At 44.8% G+C, this 21,115-nt stretch overlaps 1 protein-coding gene across 2 annotated transcripts in view; it reads left to right on the plus strand.

Moving 5' to 3' along the window:
* The window catches only part of lrrc32 (leucine rich repeat containing 32), a 47,675-nt gene extending 28,687 nt beyond the window's left edge, over window positions 1–18,988 (plus strand). Inside the window, exons 3-5 of one of the 2 annotated variants that reach the window (XM_059646836.1) lie at window positions 1,032–5,074; window positions 7,482–7,645; window positions 16,041–18,988. In XM_059646836.1, coding sequence (XP_059502819.1) covers window positions 1,032–2,924 — 1,893 coding nt within the window. In that variant the 3' untranslated portion in view covers window positions 2,925–5,074; window positions 7,482–7,645; window positions 16,041–18,988. The remainder of the gene's footprint in view (window positions 1–1,031; window positions 5,075–7,481; window positions 7,646–16,040) is intronic. The other variant, XM_059646835.1, reaches the window with a different exon arrangement.
* Window positions 18,989–21,115: the final 2,127 nt, after the last annotated feature.

Here is a 21,115-nt window from a genome sequence, read left to right on the forward strand (position 1 = left end):
TCTGGATCTCCGGATTACTGGACGCATGATTTTGTAACTTTGTCACCGTCTCTGTTCTGAACCCTGCCGCCTCCAACCCCCTTCAATGCATGTGCAGTAGACATTCTCCGGATGGGTCTTGATGTCAAATTCTGTTCCATAATACTCTGGTAAAGGACTGTGGGATGTTTCATCGCATAAAAGGTGTTGCATCACTGGAAGTTCTCATAAAGCGCACTGGAACTTCCCAACCAATGGTTTCTCGAACATGAATTTTGTGAAAAGAAGAGATGCCTTGGAGTTAATGCTGTGCACTTTGGTTGCACTCAAAAAACAATTAGAAGGAGCATTGGTTTCAAGGTAAAAACCAAAAGAACTGCAGATGCTGTAAATCAGGAACAAAAACAAAGTTGCTGGAAAAGCTCATGAGGTCTTGCAGCATCTGTGAAGGAGCAAACAGAGTTAACATTTCGGGTCAGTTCTGAGGAAGGGTCTCCAGACCCGAAATGTTAACTCTGTTTTCTCCTTCACAGATGCTGCCAGACCTGCTGAGCTTCGCTAGCAACTTTGATTTTAGTTTTGAGGTGATGGCTATAAAAATATGGGCCTTTCTTTTCACACTTCTATTTGGCAGTAGAATTTTCTACTTTAAATGGCAGAAGCAGATGTTTTGTTATTTTGTTCCAATTGTGTGAATAGCTCAGAGATGCTAAAACGTGAAGTCGAGACAATCTCAGCTGACAGGCAGTAGGTGTAACAGAATTGAGGAGTTGCAGTTAATAGTGGGACATCTTCAGAGAAACGTATAGGCACGTTTATCTCTCTTGCACTCTCTCTCTGTCTTTCTAAAGCCAAATAATTGCAGTACTGAGTAACACCAAATTTGGGTCTTAAAAGCCTGCAACAGGAAAGGACAGTGGGATGGGGCGGGTGAGAGGGCAGGGTGAAGCCATCTAATGTGTACCTGGCACAGTCTGGATTCACAAATTGTGTAGAGTACAAATTTGTCTTGCTTTTTTATTCCACCCCCCCTACCCTTTCCCCTTCTTTAGATAGAGGCAGAAGCATTATGCCAGAACAGAGACCTTAACATAATCCCCACGGGTCTCCCTTTCGACATATGGAAACTGGATTTATCTGTTAATCGCATTAAGAGGTTGACAGTGGAGAATCTGACTCTGTACAACTCCATTCAGTACCTGGATTTACAATCTAACCACCTGGAGTTTATCCAACCAGGGACCTTTGCCAGTCTGTCTCACCTGGAGGTGCTTAACCTTGCAAACAATCTCTTGGATCTCAGCAAATATGGGCTTGGCAGGCTACCATATGTGAAAAGGTTGGAGCTGTCTGGTAACAGTTTGTATACTGACGCCGTTGAGGATTTTCTGAAAGAGGCGCCCTTTCTCGAAGAGCTGTCCTTGGCGAGGAACAGCATCACCAAGCTCTCGGACCACACCTTCCGAGGGTCCCCGTCTTTGACCCATGTAAACCTACAGCACAACATCATCATTGAGATTGAGTCGGGGGCGTTTCAATCGCTGGCCAACCTGTCTGTGCTCGATCTGGCCATGAACTCCATACCCTGCATCTCTGACTTCGACCTCAAGCAACTTCAGGTCTTGAACTTGAGTAAGAACAGCATTGAACACTTCCTCATGGCTGAATCGGAGGAGGAGTACTCCCTGCAGTGGTTGGATCTCAGTGATAACAATTTGCTCTATTTTCCGGCTTTTCCCAGGAGAAACCGCCTCCAGCACCTTGACCTGTCACGGAATTCAGTTCAAGGGCTTTCCTTACCACCCTCCCATCTGGAAGGAACCCTGAATCGGAAACTGCAAACAAATGTGACCAAGTCCTCCCTGTCTCTCCACTTGACTGAATTGGTCTATTTGGATCTAAGCTACAATGAGATAACCTCCATCCCATGGGAATTCTTCCGAAGCATGAACTCATTGAGGTTCCTGAACCTCAGCAGGAACTGCTTGCATAGTTTCGTCATCGGTGAAGCCAATGTGCTGAACTCGCTGGTCAACCTCGACTTGGGTTCCAACGCTTTGCTGAACCTGTCACTGGCCAGGGGCAGCCTCAACCACCTGGACCATCTGCACCTTCAAGACAACCAACTGCAGAATCTACCTTCCAATATCTTCAGGGGCCTGAACAGGATTCGGATCATTAGCCTTTGTAACAACAATGTGAACATTTGTTGGGGCACCCATTGGCCCATGGACCATGAGCATGGGTGCATAATTTTCTCCCAAATCAATACACTTAGGTATTTATATCTGCATAACAACAACATTAAGTACTTGCCTCCTCATGCCTTTCATCAAACTCCACTTGTAGAGCTGGACCTTTCTATGAATCCTGGAATGCAGGTTCATCCTGAGGCTCTGTCCGATCTGGAGGCTTCATTGACCAACCTGTCTTTGAAAGGCAATAGGCTTCTTTCATTGGCTGTGAACCTTTCACGTCTTTCCAGTCTCCGGACACTGGACGTGTCGGAGAACCAGTTGACTGAGCTTACCATCTCCAGCAGGAGCTTGTCGCTAGAAACTGTGGATCTGCGCAACAACCAGTTCAGCACTTTGCAGCAGACCTCCATGGAGCTGCTGAATGGGACCCTCTGCAACCTGCTGCTCTCTGGCAACCCATTTGACTGTTGCCGGTCCACCGGAATCCGGTGGCTGACGTGGGTCAACGTGCCAGACAAGTGGTCCGTGCTGTGCCATTACCAGACCAAAGATGGATACTTGCAAGCACAATTGTTTAGCCCACGGCCCAGTCTCTGCCAAGAGGACACACGAGATTGGGCGACGTGGAGTCTTTTATTGATGATATTAATGATCGTAGTATTTCTCACCATTGTCGTAGCTCTGGGATGCTGCCTGGCACGAAGGCAGAAGGTCAAAAGGATGTTCCTTCATCATGTAAAAGCCTAGGCAATGGGCTTTATCTTTTCTTTGTCAGTGTTTAAATGAAGTGAAGCGGGGAGAGTAAATGTTGTATGTAATCCATATATCTGGTCAGCACAACCCAAGGTTTTTGTAAAGAAGGCCAAGCATTTTGCATTGGCTTCTCTCATCTTTTATAAATTGGCCTTCTCCTCAAAATAAAGAGGCTCGCGGTACCCAGCAATTCATGGAATTGCTCAGCAAATTGATTTCAGACTAGACTGCTGTTCCTACATCATAGTGATAATAAGAACTGTGGCCTTAAAAGGCAGTGGCCAGGCTAAACCATGGATCCACGTTGCTACTTTAAGTTCAGCAGTCTACCCCAACTGCTCACGATAAATGGCACAGTTGACCAGGTAGCATAATATGGTGGAAGCAAATTCGACAGTAATTTTAGAACGGTCATAGCAAACAAAGGAAAAGTGTTTACAGAGCTCCAGGGAAAGGGTAGGACTGTATCACTTGCATCAAACTTTCAGGTGGCTGTCACAGGCCCAGTGGCCCAAATGGCCTCTTTTGGTAGTTTCTCATTTTGCATAAAACTGGTTCACCCATCCTCATTGTTTTTAAAATCTGTTAGACAGAGCTGTTTTAGAGTTGGTGATGGGATTGTAGACTGGGTGATTTAATACCATGACATAAAGACTAGGGGGTCTGAACTTCAGTCTGTGACAAATTCTCAATCGAAATGTCCAATTCAATTGCTGCCAAGGCTTTGTGGGGGTGGAAAAAAATACATTTTTTACCATTATTCAACAAGCAGGAGAGAATGGGATTTGTGGATTGGGTTAGGCGAATAGGGACTGTGAAAGTTTTGGATGTTGTGTAATATACTAATTGGGCCGAATGGACTTTTTCTCTGCTGTGTATTCTCTCCCATTCTGACTCTTTTTGGAAGTGTCACTGTTGATAACAGCCAGCTGTGATACCACCCCATTATCAAATTGCCAACTCATTCCTGACACCTAGGATCCTTTGGTAGTGCCCAGATTCCCAATTTTCAGCCAATTCGATTCACTCCATGTGATAGCATGAAACAGCTGAAGCCACTGCAAAGTAAATGGGAATGAAGAGAATTCCAGCAATAGTACTGAAGACTTGTTTTCCAGAACATGCTGCACCCCTAGCCAAGCTGGCACATATCCAACAATGTGGAAAATTGTCTAGGTGTGTCCTGTCCACAAAAAGCAGGATGAATCCAAGTCGTTTACTAAAGCATCGCCATTACCAGTTACTCTCAATCATTAGTAAAATGATGGAAGGTGTCATTTACAGTGCTATAAAGTGACCAGAATTCCTAATGATAGTGCCCTTGGCCAAGCGTCTTCAGCTGTTTCATCAATGACCTTCTCTCTCCATCATAAGGTCAGAAATGGGATATTTGCTGATGGCCTAATGCTCAGCACCATTTGCAACTGCTTAGATATTGAAGCAGTCCGTGTTCAATTGCAGCAAGATCTGGACAATACCCAGGCTTGGGCTGACAAGTGGCAATCACACCGTACACATGCCAGGCAGTGACTGTCTGCGATAAGAGACAATCTAACCATTGTATCTTGACGTTAATGGCATTACCATCACTGAATGTCCACTATCAACATATTGGGGATTACAATGAACCAGAAACTGAACTGGACAAGTCATATAAATACAACCAACTTGGTTCCTGACCCCCCAAAGCCAGCCCACCAAGTACCAGGAGCAAGTCAGAGTGTGATGGAACACTCCCCACTTGTCTGGATGGGCACAGCCCCAAAAAACACTTAAAAAACTTGACACCAACCAGGGCAAAGCAGCCCACTTGATTGGCCCACCACCTCCAGTGTTCACTTCCTTCACCACCATCTTTACACACTTTCAGCAGTATGTACCACATACAAGATGCACTGCGGTGACTCACTGAGGCTCCTTTGACAGGACCTTCTAAACCTATGACCTCACACAACGGGAGCAGATACATGGGAGCAGTACCAGCAAGTTCCCTCCCAAAAACGGAAAGCAAGTGCAGTGAGTGAGGAACCAGAAGAACACACACAGATTGTGAAACTGAGAAATCCTCTGGACATTTGTGGAGTGATACTTGGGGAATACGCTGGATTATCATTAGAATAAATTCATAAACAAATATCCTCCAGGTAAGGGATCCAGTCAGTGTTTGCACAAAACTACTGAAAGAGAGGTGGGAGAGCCAGGGAGGAAGGACAGGCATTGTATAGATCTGTAACTCAGTCTTTCGATCCCTGTGAAAGACTAAGAACAGTGCAGAAGTAAAATTGTGGAAATCTGAAATGAAAACAAAAAATGCTTAGTCAGAGTTGTACAGCACAAAACAATCCCTTTGGTCCCAGTTGTCCATGCTGACCAGATATCCCAAATTAATCTAATCCCATTTGCAAGCATTTGACCTATATTCCTCTAAACCCTTCCTATTCACATACCCATCCAGATGCCTCTTAAATGTCATAATTGTTCCAGCTTCCACCAGTTCCTCTAGCAGGTCATTCTACACAGGCACCACCCACTTTCCCTTTATAACAAAACGTTCCCTCTCAGCTTAAACTGGCTACTCACCCTATGCCCACCATAATTTTATTAATTGCTATAAGGTCACCTCTCAGCCTTCAGTGCTCCAGGGAAAACAGCCCCAGCGTATTCAGCCTCTCCCTACAGCTCAAAACTTCCACCTCTTGCAACATCCTTGTAAATCTTTTCTGCACCCTGCCAAGTTTAACAGCATCATTCCTATAGCAGGGAGACCAGAACTGAACAGTATTCCAAAAGCAGCATAATCAATGCCTTGTTCAGCCTGTAACATGACCTCCCGACTCCTACACTCAATGCACTGACCAATAAATGCAAGCATAGCAAATATCATCTTCACTACCTTCTGTACCTGCAGTCCACCTTCAAGGAACTGTGCACCTGCACCCCAAGGAGTCCCTGTTGCGTAACAGTCCCCAGGGCCTCATCATTAAGTGTTTAAGCCCTGCCCTGATTTTCATTACCATAATGCAATAGCTCCCATTTATCCAAACTAAACTGATTTCTGGCACCCCTCGGCCCATCGACCCATCTGATTAAATTCCCACTGTACTTGGAGGCAAACATCTTTGCTGTTTACTACACCAACAATTTGCGTCATCTGCAAACTTACTAACCATTCCTCCAATATTCATTCCACATGATTTGTATCAATGACAAAAAGCAGTGGAACCAGCACCGATCCTTGCAGCACACTGCTGTTCATTGTCCTCTAGACTGAAAAAATAGACACACCCCCCCCATCCATGATCTTGTCTCCTACTTTCAAGCCAATTTTGTTTCAAATAGCTAACTCTCCCTGGATTCCATTTGATCTAATCTTGCGAACCAGTCTGTCATGTGGAGCTTTGGTGAATGCCTTGCTGAAGTCCATATAGACAATGTCCACTGCTTTGCCTTCTTCATCACTTCTTCAAAAAACTCAGTCAAGTTCGTGAGACAAGATTTCCCACTCACAAAGCCATGTCTACCATCCCTAATCAGTCTTTGCTTCTCCAAACATATGCAAATCCTGTCCCTCAGAATCCCCTCCAATAATATACCCACCAATGACTTCAGACTCAATGGTCAATAGTCCTCCGGCTTTTCCTACTCAGAGAGTAGTAAGGGAATGGAACGCTTTGCCTGCAACGGTAGTAGATTCAACAACTTTAGGTACATTTAAGTTGTCATTGGATAAGCATATGGACGTACATGGAATAGTGTAGGTTAGATGGGCTTGAGATCGGTATGACAGGTCGGCACAACATCGAGGGCCGAAGGGCCTGTACTGTGCTGTAATGTTCTATGTTCTAAGTCACTCACCATCTGAGAACTATATCGCTGCTCCTTCAGTGTCACTGGGTCAAAATCCTGGACCTCCCTTCTTAAACATCAGTGTGGGCGTACCTATACCCCAAATCCACAGCCATTAAAGAAGGCAGTTCACCTCAACATTCTGCACAAGTGCAACTGGAGATGGGTAATAAATATTAAAACACAAAACATTTTTTGGGGAATCCTGTTGTTTCCTGTGTGGGAGTGTCTATGACCAAAGGGGACAATCTTGGAATAAGGAGTCGCATGTTTAAGACAGGGATGAGAAGGAATTTCTTCACTCCAAGGGTAGTGAAGCTGTAGAATTTTTTTTACCACAGAGGGCTGTTGAGTTTGGGTCATTAAGTATATTCTGTTCTGTTGTTCAGTTTGAACGTACCTGTTCCATCCGCTCACCTCTGTTCTGTGACTCTTAATAGCCCTGGCTAACAAAAATAAATCAATCCCCTTTCCACACCCACAATGCAATGTGATCTGGATTTAGTCAATTGTGTGAACTGATGATGTGAATGTGCTCCTGTCACACCATGTACAAGAAAATTGGTAGTATTCAGGATGTTCGTAAAATGAGAATTATATTTGTTTACCAGACTGGTGTTTTGTGTAACTGATTGTTTTAATGTGATTGTTTCAAATGAAGAGTATTATATATATATTTAAGCAAGCGTCAATGTTTCTTTTAAGACAATTTTACCAATTCATCTTTTAAGACCACCCTTGACAGGACAACATTGGTGTGTATCTTCATCACATTTGACCAACAGAAGGCCGAGGCTTCAGAGGTCAGACAGCAGTCAATATAGAGACAGAAATCGGAGAGGGGGACTAGCTGGGATGCCCTTGCTTGTGTAAGTCTGATAGGCCAAACAGCCTCTTTCGGCGCTGTACTAATTCTACAATTCTATATTACCTGTAACATCCATGGGACATTCTCAAAGTGCTTCAGAAATGCAGTGGAGCACTTCTCAAGGTGGAAGGAGTTTTATGAAAACGTCATCTGTACAGTGACAGCTGCCTGAGTCACAGAGAGCTGCTCTCCCATTGAAGGGGAATGACTGTTGATGAGTGTAATCTGAGGGTCACAGTGTCAGGGGTGAGGGTGAGAATGGAGGCTCTCTATGGAGTGACCTCAGCCAGTAAGGGAATAGCAACTACACTATTGGCAATGCAGTGCATCAGGAACCGAACGTCCAGCCAACTGAGCTGACCAACAGCCCCCACAACCCCCTTCACCCCCAAAGCCATTTTGCACATAGCGAGCAACAATAGCAATGTGACAAATAACTGGCTCCTCCAATTGTCTTTTAGAGGTATTAAATGAGGATTTTGCAATGAAACTCGCCTGGAGAACTTTGGGATCTTTCCAACCCATTTGCGAAGACACTGGCAGCCTCAATTAATATGCCATCCAAGAGGTCACACCTCTGACAGTGTACTACTTAGGGGGAGGCGATGCCCTAGTGGTACAATCGCTGGACTGTAAACCAAGAGATCTGGATGACATCCTGGGGACCGGGTTCAAATCCCGTCACAGCAGATGGTGGAATTTGAATTCAATAAAATATCAGGAATTAAGGATCTAATGATGACCATTATTGATTGTGGGGAAAAACCCGCCTGGCTCACTAATGTCCTTTAGGGAAGAAAACTGCCATCCTTACTTGGTCCGGCCTACATGTGACTCCAGACCCACAGCAAAGTCGTTGATTCTCAACTGCCCTCAGGGCAATTAAGGATAGACAATAAATGCTCCCTTGCCAACGATCCCATTAATGAGTTAAAAAAAACCCTCTCAATCCTCTTCTGAGTGTGTTGGGCTTGCTTATTGCGGTTGAATCTCCAATCTTAATCTCTCAATCTTCTGAATCCAAGGAAGCCACCACTCCAACTCCAAACCCCGGTATTGAAGTGTTTTGGGATTCTCGGATGCAAAGCCAAGTTATTTCTCCTGTCGAAGCTTCTGACTCAGAGATAAGGGTGCTGCCACTGAGTGACAGTGAAAGCACAGAATATTGCTCACGGTTATGATGGCCATTTAGCAGAGCAATACTAAGAAATTCCACTTGGGGTAACCAAATGAAATTTGGCTGCTAAAACTCTCCACCACGGTGGGGAGTAGGATTAGGGTGGGGTGTGTGGTGAATAGAGCCTCTTCATTACAAATGCCTGGGCCTAACAAAGTGTGGAGATGGATGAACACAGCAGGCCAAGCAGCATCTTAGGAGCACAAACGCTTACATTATCTCTGATCACAAATGCCTGGGCCTGTTGTAGACTAACCAATAGAAATCACCACCAATTCTGCTATCCCTATGGCAATGCCCTGACCAATCTGTCTGGTTTGAGTTAGCAGTTCTTGTTGCATCTCCATGGCCCAACTAATCAGCACCCTCCTTATGCTGGATATATCAATGTTCCCTGTCTTAGAACAGTTCTTTCCATCTCAGGCACAATGAGTGAATGACAGAAAGTTTTGACTTTGTGTCCCTTTCAACAAATCTTCAGTTCTGTTCCATCAAGCAATTGCATGATTCCGCTAGTGTTATGGATATTTTCAATCAACCTGTTTGGGGATATCACCTCTGGAGCAGGTGGGACTTGAACCTGGGTCCCCTGACGCAGAGGCTGGGGCACAGCCACTGTTTCACAAGAGCTGTATCTGCTGGGGTTGTATCATTGACTGTCAGGGTACTAGAATTAGAACTGGATGAATATTAGGTCTTTGTGACCCTAACAGTTCCTCACTTTCAACGATCTGTAGAATTTGGTTGAATATTTGCTGCCTTGGGGGTTTCCATCCAGTTTCAAATTCAGCAGGAATTCACTATGATGCTTTTTACATGATAACCAGGGGAGAAGTGTGTGAGAGCTGCAGGATAATTAGTTCACACATTCTGTTTGAACCCAATTGTTCTCCATTATTTTAATTGACGGGAAGTGGCTTATCTCTTGCAAACGGGTGAGCATTTTCACCAAACTGTCTGAGAGAGCAATTTGCCACTGTGTTGAGACATTCACATGATGGCGTTGACTGTAATCTCTTTACCCTTCTGTGAAGTTCCTGTGACTTTAGCAGTGTAAAGGTTAATGCCTTTTTTGAAACTGTGATTAATAAGAAATAAAAGTCAAGTATTGTTTTCTGTTATTTGTCATTTGAGTTGAACAGGGGTTTGGGAGTGGGCAGGCCTGTGCTTTGAAAGGAAGGTTCAAATGTTGGGTTTCCATTCCGAATGAGGTCACTAGTTCATGGATTGGCCATTAATGAAGGAGGTATCCTCAGCTGAGAGTGAGTACAGTACTGATGCTATCTGTTTTGAACTGTCCCCAGGAAGACAGCGGTAGCTTAGTGAGTAAAATTGCCTGATTCAGTGACTGTTGGTTCAATTCTCATTCTGAAGACTCGAGAACAAGGTCTCAGCCTATGCCCCAGTATGGAACTGAGGGAGTGCTCTGATGCTGAAGATGGCCCCTTTTCAGATGAGATATTAAACTGAGCACTCATCTGAGAATCACAGGTGAATGTGAAAGATCACGGCTAGTTTTGAAGAAGAATGTGGAAATTCTACTGGGAGTCCTGGTCAATGTTTATGCTTCAGCTAACATAATTAAGAATAGTGAATATGCAGCCATTAATCTATTACTATTGTTCGACACAAACTGGCTACAGACAGTCCCCAGGTTGCAGTTGGGCTCTTTTCTGGAATTTGTTTTCAAGTGGATTTGCACACGTTGGACGCAATGCAGGACAACGTAAAGTAGCCATTTAGAATCGTATGGTACGGAAGAGGCCCTTCAGCCCATTGAATCTGCACCAACACATGAGAAACACCTGGCCTTCTAACCACGAGATAGCAAGAACTGTCGATGTTGGACTCAGAGATAACACAGCGTGGAGCTGGAGGAACACAGCAAATCAGGCAGCATCAGAGGAGCAGGAAAGTCGATGTTTCGGGTTGGGACCCTTCTTCAGAAATGCCTTCTAACTAACCCCATTCCCAGCACTTGGCCCACAACCAATGAAGTACAGGAGCTGTTGTAATTTATTGTCACTTGCATTTTTATGAAAAAGGAATACAGTAAAAAGCGTTTAAGTAGCCATAATCCAGTGACATTTTAATAACAGAAATTATATATAAAAATAATTAAGACAAAGTCCATCAACTCATGGCTCCAGGGCCCTTGAGGTAGAGGAAGCCCAAAACCAAAACCATCGCAAGGAATCCCAGACTACCACCGAAAAAGCCAATGAAATCGGGACATTGGAATCCAGGGCTAGAACCACCATGACACCATGGAAACCGCTGAATCTGTTGCAAAGAATCCCGTCTGGGCTGGATCCACCAAGGAATCCTGCTGGGCCATTGGAATTCAAGGCCCCAGCCCATCTTACTGTCAAAGGAGCCCACCATGTTGTAGGACCCGCCAATGGCCATGAGGAACAGTTGAATCTACACTGCAGCGGCCTCTCAAAACCTCCTTCCTGCCCCGAAGCCGCTGAATGAAGATGAATTCTGATGTTGGAAAGTAGTAACAAAGAAAGAAGGATGCAGCAGCTCTGGAGTTCAGAGGCAGGTGGGCCAGGAGCCCAAACACTTCCTACTCTGCACTCGCCATCTTGAGGAGAGAGAAGAATCCTGTAAATGCAACTTTACAATTGCAATCTATACTGGGGTATAAGAATGAGCATCCTGAATTGGACCTTCATAAACTGGGGACCCACTATACTGTGCTTCCCACATTCCAACAGTGACTATGCCTCTACTTCATTGCCTGCAAAAGGGCTTTGAGAAACCATGAGCTGGTAAAAGATTTAATAGAAATGTAATAGAAATGTCCTCCTAAGATGCTGCTTGGCCTGCTGTGTTCATCCAGCCCCACACTTTGTTATCTCTAATAGCCTTGTTTCTGAATCACTCATCGTTGACTGTAGCTTCCCTCTCCACGTGTTTGAATGAGTTGACAGAGCAGATACTAGATTCAGTGCTAATTCACTCATGCTATAGGCACAAACTACTTGTCATCATGATTGGCATTTCATAATCATTTGCGATGACACAAAGTTTCCTTTGTAAACTCTTGACTCCCGCTCTTGTCAGTATTTTGCTGGAGCTGATTGTTCCAGGATGTTTTTGTTCACAGTCTAGCACTTACGCTTTGGTCACAAAGTGGGGCAGCTTCCTGTTTACCAGTGTTCCGTTGCTTAGAAGATTTTTGTTTAGAATTCCAAATTAATCTCCAGGAAGATGGACCGGTGCTGTTTATCCTTGGAATCAGTGCATCAAGACCCTGCCGTTCCAGGACAATCGCGCAGCTAGCAGTGGGAGAATTTGCTGGGCTTCCATTTGCTGAGATAATTAAGCCTCAAGGCCAACGAAGTACTTTTGGAACTGCAGTTACTCGTATTCAAATGATCTCCCACTCTTCTTAGCATTGTGACCTCCTTCAGCTTTATAACCCTCCAAGTCCTTACTAAATTGGAGCTTTTTAAGCATTCCTGATATTAATTTCTTCATCATTTGGGATCCGTGTCTTCAGATGCGAAAATTTTAAGCTCTGGAATTCACATCTCCCCTTCACCCTCATAAACCTCTCTTTCCCCCATTCCCCCTTTTAAAGTGCTCCTTAAACTCTGCCCCTTTGATTAATTTTGGTTACCAGCCCTACCATTACCTTGTGTGCCTGTTATTCTCTCGTGGGACATGGGTGTCAGTTCCTGGGCCCAGCATTTATTGTCTGCCCCTAGTTGCCCCCTTGAGAAGGTGGCGCTGAGCTGCCTTTTTGAACCACAGCAGTCCGTGTGCTTGACCCACAAGTAGGTTGACCCACAATGCTCTTACGGAAGGAATTCCAGAATTTTGACCCAGCAACAGTGAAGGAATATTTCCAAGTCAGGATGGTGGTGTCAACCTTTGCTTTAGAACTCTCTTTTGAAGAATCTTGAAATGCTTTACTATTTATAATTACAAGTTATTGTAAGCTCCCACAAACAGCAATGTGATTATGACTATTGAGTTGATTGAGCAACAAATATCAGCTAGGACACCGAACATACAACCTGATGTAGGCCATTCAGCCCCTTGAATTATTCTGTCATTTTACAAGATCACGACTGACTTATTGTGGCTTCTATTTTCATTTCTACCCGCATATCTGTCATACTTCTTAGGGCTAAAGGGCGTCAAAGGGCAAGGGGAGAACATCGGAATAGGGCACTCAGTTTGATGATCAAATTGATCTACAAGGATATTCCCGAAACTGAAGAGTTTACATTAGAAAGAGAGGCTGGATGGGCTGGGACTATTTTCCCTCGAGCGTACAAGGATGAGGGGGTGACCTCATCAGGGTTTACAAAATCATGAGGAGCATGATGAGGTGAATAGCCAATGCGTTTTCCCCAGAGCAGGGGAGCTCAAAACTAGATGAGGTGAATAGCCAATGCGTTTTCCCCAGAGCAGGGGAGCTCAAAACTAGAGGGCATAGGTTTAAGGTGAGAGGGTTAAAATTTAAAAAAGGGACCTGTGGGGCACCTTTTACACACGGAGTGTGTGTATGGAATGAGTTGCCAGTGGAAGTGAGGGAGGCTGATACAATTACAACATTTAAAAGAGTTCTGGCTGGGTACATGAATAGGAAGGGTTCAGAGGGATATGGGCCAAATGCTGGCAACTGGGACGAGTTCAGTTTAGGATACCTGCTGACCATGGATGAGTTGGGACAAAAGGCTTGTTTCTATGAGGTATGACTGCATGACTCATTCACAACTTCTCAGATACTAGAACAGCCCAGATTCAAAGCTAACAAGACCTAGGTAATATCCAGGCTTGGACTGACAAACGGCAAGCAACATTTGCACCGCACAAATGACCATCTCTAATAAGAGACAATCTAATCACTGCCCCAGGATGTTCAATGGTGTTACCATCACTGAATCCCTATCTATCACCATCCTTGTAATTATGGATTCACTACACTGTCAAAACAGGCCATTCAGCCCCCTAGTCTGTTCTTGGAAACCTCAATATATCAAGGCCAATCCACCTAGCCTGCACATCTTTGGACTGTGGGAGGAAACCAGAGCACCCAGAGGAAACTCACACAGACACAGGGAGAATGTGAAAACTCCACAGATAGCCATCTGTGGGTGGAATCGAACTCTGGCACTGTGAGGCAGCAGTGCTAACCACAGAGCCATCGTGCTGCCCCCCTTGGAGTTACCAATATCCATAAACTCAGCTGGACCTGCCTCATAAACACAATGGCTACAGAAGCGGGCCAGAGACTAGGAAAATAGGAACGGCAGATGCTGGAGAATTCCAAGATAATAAAGTGTGAGGCTGGATGAACACAGCAGGCCAAGCAGCATCTCAGGAGCACAAAAGCTGATGCTTTGGGCCTAGACCCTTCATCAGAAATGGGGGATGGGGTGAGGGTTCCGGAATAAATAGGGAGAGAGGGGGAGGCGGACCGAAGATGGATAAAGGAGAGGATAGCCTCCACTTGGTTTCCCCGATGTAGAGGAGGCCACAACAGGTACAGCAGATGCAGTATTACACATTAGCAGATGTGCAGGTGAACATCTGCTTTATGTGGAATGTCTTCTTCGGGCCTGGGACGGGGGTGAGGGAGGAGGTGTGGGGGCAAGTGTAGCACTTCCTGCGGTTGCAGGGAAAAGTGCTGGTGTGATGGGGCTGGAGGGGAATGTGGAACGGACAAGGGAGTCACGGAGAGAGTGGCCCCTCTGAAAAGCAAGCAAGGGTGGGGATGGAAAATTGTCTGTAGTGAAGGGGTTGGATTGCAGATGGCAGAAGTGTTGGAGGAGGATGCGTTGGATCCGAAGGTTGGTGGGGTGGTATGTGAGGACGAGGCGATTCTATTTTGGCGGTTACTGCGGGGATGGGGTGTGAGGGATGAAGTGCGGCAAATGTGGGAGACACGGTCGAGGGCGTTCTTGACCCCTGTGGGGGGCATGTTGCGGTCTTTGAAAAACGAGGACATCTGGGATGTACGTGAGTGAAATGCCTCATTCTGGGAGCAGATGCGGTGGAGGCGAAGGAATTGGGAGTACAGAGTGGCATTTTTGCAGGAAGGTGAGTGGGAGGAGATATATTTGAGATAGCTGTGGGAATCGGTGGGCTTGAAATGGTTATCAGTTTCCATGTGGTTGACCGAGATGGAGACAGAGAGGTCCAGGAAGGTGAGAGAGGTGTTAGAGATAGTCCAGGTGAACTTGAGGTTGGGGTGGAAGCTGTTAGTGAAGTGGATGAACTGTTTGAGCTCCTCGTGGGAGCACGAGGTGGCGCCGATTACAGCCATCGATGTAACGGAGGAAGAGGTGGGGTTTAGGGCTAGTGTAGGTACGGAAAGGGATTGTTCCACGTAACCTACAAAGAGGCAGGCATAGCTTGGGCCCATGCGGGTGCCCATGGCCCCCCACTTTATCTGGACCGAATGTGTATTGTCAGGGGAAAAGCCCCATCTGGTTCACTAAATGTCCCTTAAGGAAGGAACCTGCCACCCTTACCTGGCCTACATGTGACTCCAGACCCACAGCAATGTAGTTGACGGTTAACTGCCCTCTGGGCAATTAGGAACAGGCAGTAAATGTTGCCTGGCCAGCGACGCCCTCATCCCGTGAATGAATATTAAAAAAAAGTCCTCAGACAGCATCATCCAAACTGTCGATCACTCCCATCTAAAAGGACAAGGGAAGCAGATACACGGTAACACTACCCCCTGCAAGTTCCCCTCCAAGCCACTCTCCATCCTGACTTGGAAATATATCACTGTTCTTTCACTGTTACTGAGTCAAAACGCTGGAATTCTCCCTCTAGCCCGAGCCGGCTGGAAGCTCTGAAAGACCCACTCCTGTTCCTATTATCTGTTATGAATCGATCTACTTGAGCCTTAAAATTATTCACTAAGCCTGCTCTGTGAAGAAGTGAAAACATTTCTCATCTTTGCCTTGAAAGGGGAGCCTCTTAGTTTTAAAATATGTTTCCCAGTTCTAGATCCTTTCCTGGGGAAAAACATGTTTTTATTAGTGATCCTGTCACATCCCCTCATGATCTTCACATGTTCCGAGGAGACCTCTCCAGCTCTTCTTTGAAATAATGACTGAGGGATTTTCTTTTACCCCCATCCAATAGGACAGTTCAGGGGTCTTGATTTAAGATTGCTTTCACAGTTTAAACACAAGAAACCAACTTTGTTAACATGTATTGATAGCTGATTTTTGTTCCACAGGACGGTGGGAGACTAGGAAGATGGCCAACAGTCAAAGGAGATACCGAATCTCATCCAGACGCAGCAGGAACAAGTGATGATCGTGTTTCTATATTTGCAGCAGAAAATATTTTGGGCAAAAGCATTGGTTAAAGCCAAACAGCTCCAGACGGTCGGAAAAATATGGAAGGAAAAACAGACCAAATGAATACTGCACTCAACAAATAATCTATTGAGTTAATTATTATACACTTAATTATTTTTCCGAATGGGAGTTCATTAAAAAATACACCACTCAGCTGACGTAAATATTGAAACAAAGTCCCTGTGGATTGAAACAGGCTCATTGTGGTGAATCAGATTCAAAGGACAAGCAATTCTATGGAAAGGAGCAGCACTGCGCTGATATAATGGATTTTTTTCCGCTGGCAGATCCAGGAAAGCTATTTCTAGTGTGTTTTAAAGATAGCCGAGTCTGAGGTCACACGACAACAGGTTATGATCCAACAGGTTTATTTGAAATCACAAGCTTTCGGAGCACTTGTGATTTCAAATAAACCTGTTGAACTATAATCTGGTGTCATGTGACTTCTGACCTTGTCCACCCCACTCCAACGCCAGCACCTCCACATCCAAATGAGAGGCAGTAGGCACAGGGTGATGATAGAGGGATGTTTCCATAACTAGAAGTCTATGGGGTTCCATAGGGCTTAGGGCTGGGGCCCTTGCTGTTTGTGGCATAATTAATATTAAGATGTGACAGTATAATCAAAGTGTTTGTGGATCACATGAATACTGGTAGGATGGTAGATCATGAGAAGGATAGCTGTAGACTGAAGGATGGTATTAACGGACTGGTCAGGTGGACAGAGCAGCAGCAAATGGAATTCAGCCAGGAAAATGAGAAGTAACGTAATTGCAAAGGGCTAATGCAGCAATGAATGGTAGGGCCTTGGAAAGTAATGGCATTCAGAGACAAAATGGTCTAAGTATCCAGAAATCCCAGAAGGTAGCAGGGCAGGTAGATAAGGTGGATAAGAAGGCATATGGGATATTAGATTCCTTACAATGTGGAAACAGGCCCTTCGGCCCAATAAGTGCAGACCGCCCCTTGAGGCATCCCATCCAGATTCATTCCCCTATCACCCACAAACCCCTGAACACTACAGGCAATTTTGCATGGCAGATCCACCTGGCCTGCACATCTTTGGACTGTGGGAGGAAACTGGAGCACCTGGAGGAAACCCACGCAGACACGGGGAGAATGTGCAAACTCTGCACAGACAGTCACCCGAGGCTGGAATCGAACCTGGGTCCCTGGCGCTGTGAGGCTGCAGTGCGAACCACTGAGCCACTGTGCCGCCCCAATATTTGTCTTTATTAGCCAAGACATAGAATACAAGAGTAGCAAGGTTATGCTGGAACTGCGTAAAACACTAGTTAGGCAACGTCTGGAGTGCTCTGTGCAATTCTGGTTAGCACATTGTGGGGAGAATGAAATTGCACGAGAGAGAGGGTGGAGAGGAGATTTACCAGTACTATGCTTGGGTTGAAGTCTCTAGGCTATGAGAGAAGATTGGATAGGCTGTGGTTGTTTTCCTCAGGATAGTGAAGGTCGAGAGGGACCTGATAGAGGTGTGTAAGATTATGAGAAGCATTGATAGGATGGATAAGAAGGCACTTTTCCATTAGTAGAAGGGTCAATAACCAGAGAGCAAAGGTTTGAGGTAAGAAGCAGAAAGTTAAGAAGATAAATCTTTTCATCCAGAGGCTAATAGGAATCTGGAACCCACTGCCAGAATCTGAAAATCCCTACGGTGTAGAAGCAGGCCATTCAGCCCATCAAGTCCACACTGACACTCTGAAGAGTATCCCACCCAGACCCACCCTATCCTGTAACCCTGCATTTCCCAATGCTAACACATCTAGCCTGCTCACTATGGCAATTTTGCATGACCATCTCTTTGGATGATGGGAGAAATCCAGGCAGATACAGGGAGAATGTGTAAACTCCACACAGGCAGCCACCCAAGGCTGGGATTGAATCCAGGTCCCTGGCACTGTGAAAGAATATGTGAGCTAGAAACTCACATAACATTGAAGCAGTATTTAGAAATTCACTTGCATCTCTTTAGCCCCCAGGGCTCTGAGCCAAGAGTTGATAAATGGAATTAGAGTGGTGAGATTTTTGTTGGCTGGTATGAACATAATGGGCTGAATGACATCCTTTTGTGTTGTAAATGTCTGTGCCAGCAGAAATTTGCTGAAAGGAAACCGATTGCAATCATGCCAGCTTTAGCCTGGAGATTAGGGTGAGGGTTGAGCATGTGTGAGGTTATTGCTGAGACAATAGGGATGATTCTTTCTTTCTGATAGTTGGAATAGAGCAATTTGAATAGTTATTGTATAAAACACTAGGAACATAGGAGCAAGAATAGGCCATTCGGCCCCATGGATCCTGTTATGCTATTCAATGACATCATGGCTGATCGGTGCTTACTTTTGGCCCATATCCCTTAATATATCAGTGTTAATATATCAGCTGGATAAAAATACGTCTGTCTCAGACTTAAAATGAACAACTGATCCAGCATTCACTACCATTTATGGAAGGGAGTTCCAAACATCTAAAACCCTTTGTGATTCAAAGTGCTTCCTAACATCTCTCCTGAATGGCGTGGCCCTAATTTTCCGAACTCTCCCCCTAGTTGTAGAATCCTCAACCACTTAATGAAATACTTTATCTATATCTGTCTTTTCCTGTAAATATCTTGAAGACTTCAATCAAATCACCTTCTCTCAAAACAAGCCGAACTTGTATAATCTCTCTCCCTTTCCTTTTGCCAAATACACCTTTATGTTCTTTTGTTAAAAGTACATTGATGGGTCCCCTCGAATATGTACAGCAGCTGTCTGCCATGGTAAATGAAAAGAAAAATAAAACTAACAATAAACCAAGTCAAATTTAACTCTGGGGTCTGTTTCATTATTACCTTCAGCCTGGATCACAACACTGGCCAACATGGGGAGGTGATGGCCTAGAGGTATTATCACTGGACTGTTAATCCAGAGACCCAGGGACCTGGGTTCAAATCCTGCTATGGCAGATGGTAGAATTTGAATTCAACAAATATCTGTAATTAAGGGTATAATGACGACCGCTGTTGGGAAAATCCTACCTGGTTCACTAATGTCCTTTAGGAAAGGAAACTGCCATCCTTAGCTGGTCTGGCCTATATGTGACTCCAGACCCACAGCAATATGGTTGAGTCTGAACTGCCCTCTCGGCTATTAGAGATAGGTAATAAATGCTGCCTAGCCAGCGATGCCCTCATTCTGTGAATGAATCCAAAAACATTTCCTCCAACAACGGAACAAGGTAACAGTTTTCATTGTTGGCTGGCAAGTCAGTGCATTATTGAAATTATAATGACTTTGGTGACAAGGGCTGCTTGCTTGGAGCAAATTAAGATGGGAAGGTAAGGAACTGAGTTCATGAATCTCCAACCTCCGGGTTACTCCTGACACAGTTTAGAAAATAATGCTTCATATTTCTGAGCAATTTTTTAAATTAAATTTCACCTTAATCTTCAACGCTCTGAGGACAAACAATACCAGCTTCTGTACAACACTGATGTACAGGTGAGAGGTGCTGGTGTATTAGTAATGCTTTAGCCCATGATTAGGGGAAATGATTTGAGGATAGAAGTTCAAATCCCACCTGTAGGAATTCAAATTCTAATAAATTTGGAATTGAAAGCTAATCTGATTAATTATAACTATGCTAGAGCCATTCACACTGTACAGCATTGAAACAGACCCATTTGTGCTACATGTCTATGCCAACCAGATATCCTAAATTAGCCTAGTTGCATTTAGCCCATATTCCTCTAAACATTTCCAATTCATGAACCCACCCAGATGCCTTTTAGATGTTGTGATCAGAGATAATGGGAACTGCAGATGCAGGAGAATCCGAGGTAACAAAGTGTGGAGCTGGATGAACACAGCAGGCCCAGCAGCATCTTAGGAGCACAAAAGCTGTGTTCATCCAGCTCCACACTTTGTTACCTTTTAAATGCTGTAACTGTACCAGCCTCCTCCACTTCCTCTGGTGGCTCATTCCGTACACACACCATCTTCGGTCTCAATAAATTGCCCCTTGGGTCCCTTTTAGATCTTTCTCCTCCCACCTTAAACCTATGCCGTCTAGTTTTGGACTCCCCTACCCTGGGGAAAAGACTTTGACTGTTCACACTATCCATTCATTTCATGATTTTATAAATGTCTATAAGGTCACCGCTCAGCCTCCGACACTCCGGGGAAAATAGCCCCAGCCTATTCAGCATCTGTCTGTGGCTCAAGCCCTCCAACCCTGACAACATCCTTGTGAATCTTTCTTGCAGCCTTTCAGGTTTAACAACATCTTCCCATAGCAGAATTACAAACAGCATTCCAAAGGTGGCCTAAGAAATGCCCTGTACACCTGCAACACGACGTCTCACTGTGAGTGCTGTAAAAGTCCATCTGGTTCATTAATATCCTTTGGGGAAGGAGACCTGTCAGCCTTACCTGGTCTGGCCTACATGTGACTCCAGTCCCACAGCATTGCACGTGACGGCCCTCTGAAATGGCCAAGCAAACCACTCAGTTCAAGGTCTATGAGGGGCAAACAACAAATGCTGGCCCTGCCAGTGTTGCCCACATCCTGTGAAAGAAGGAATCAATGAAAAATCATCTCCGTCTCAAGAGGGGCTGTGCAAAAGTCAGGCAGGACTCAGAAGCAGCGATGATGTTAATTAAAAACAACTTGAGATCAAGCTGTTGTTGGACATTAGTGACGAGATCGAGTCAGTATTGTTGCATTCAAATTGAAAACATGACTGTGCAGAGGAAAAGGTCCATTTAATCAGAAAGCAAAGACTTCTATTTACTTTGCACCTTTCAGGCCAACCCAAAGGGTTTTACAGCTGATGAAATATTTAATGTTGCAATTTATTTGGGAGGGAGCAGGTAAGCAACGTAAAAGTTGGATTATTCTGAGCTGATCAGTTTGGTTCACACAAGATGAATGTGTCACTTAGAATGAAGCCAGA

Source organism: Stegostoma tigrinum, chromosome 6 (assembly GCF_030684315.1).
Source record: "Stegostoma tigrinum isolate sSteTig4 chromosome 6, sSteTig4.hap1, whole genome shotgun sequence".
NCBI lineage: Eukaryota > Metazoa > Chordata > Chondrichthyes > Orectolobiformes > Stegostomatidae > Stegostoma > Stegostoma tigrinum.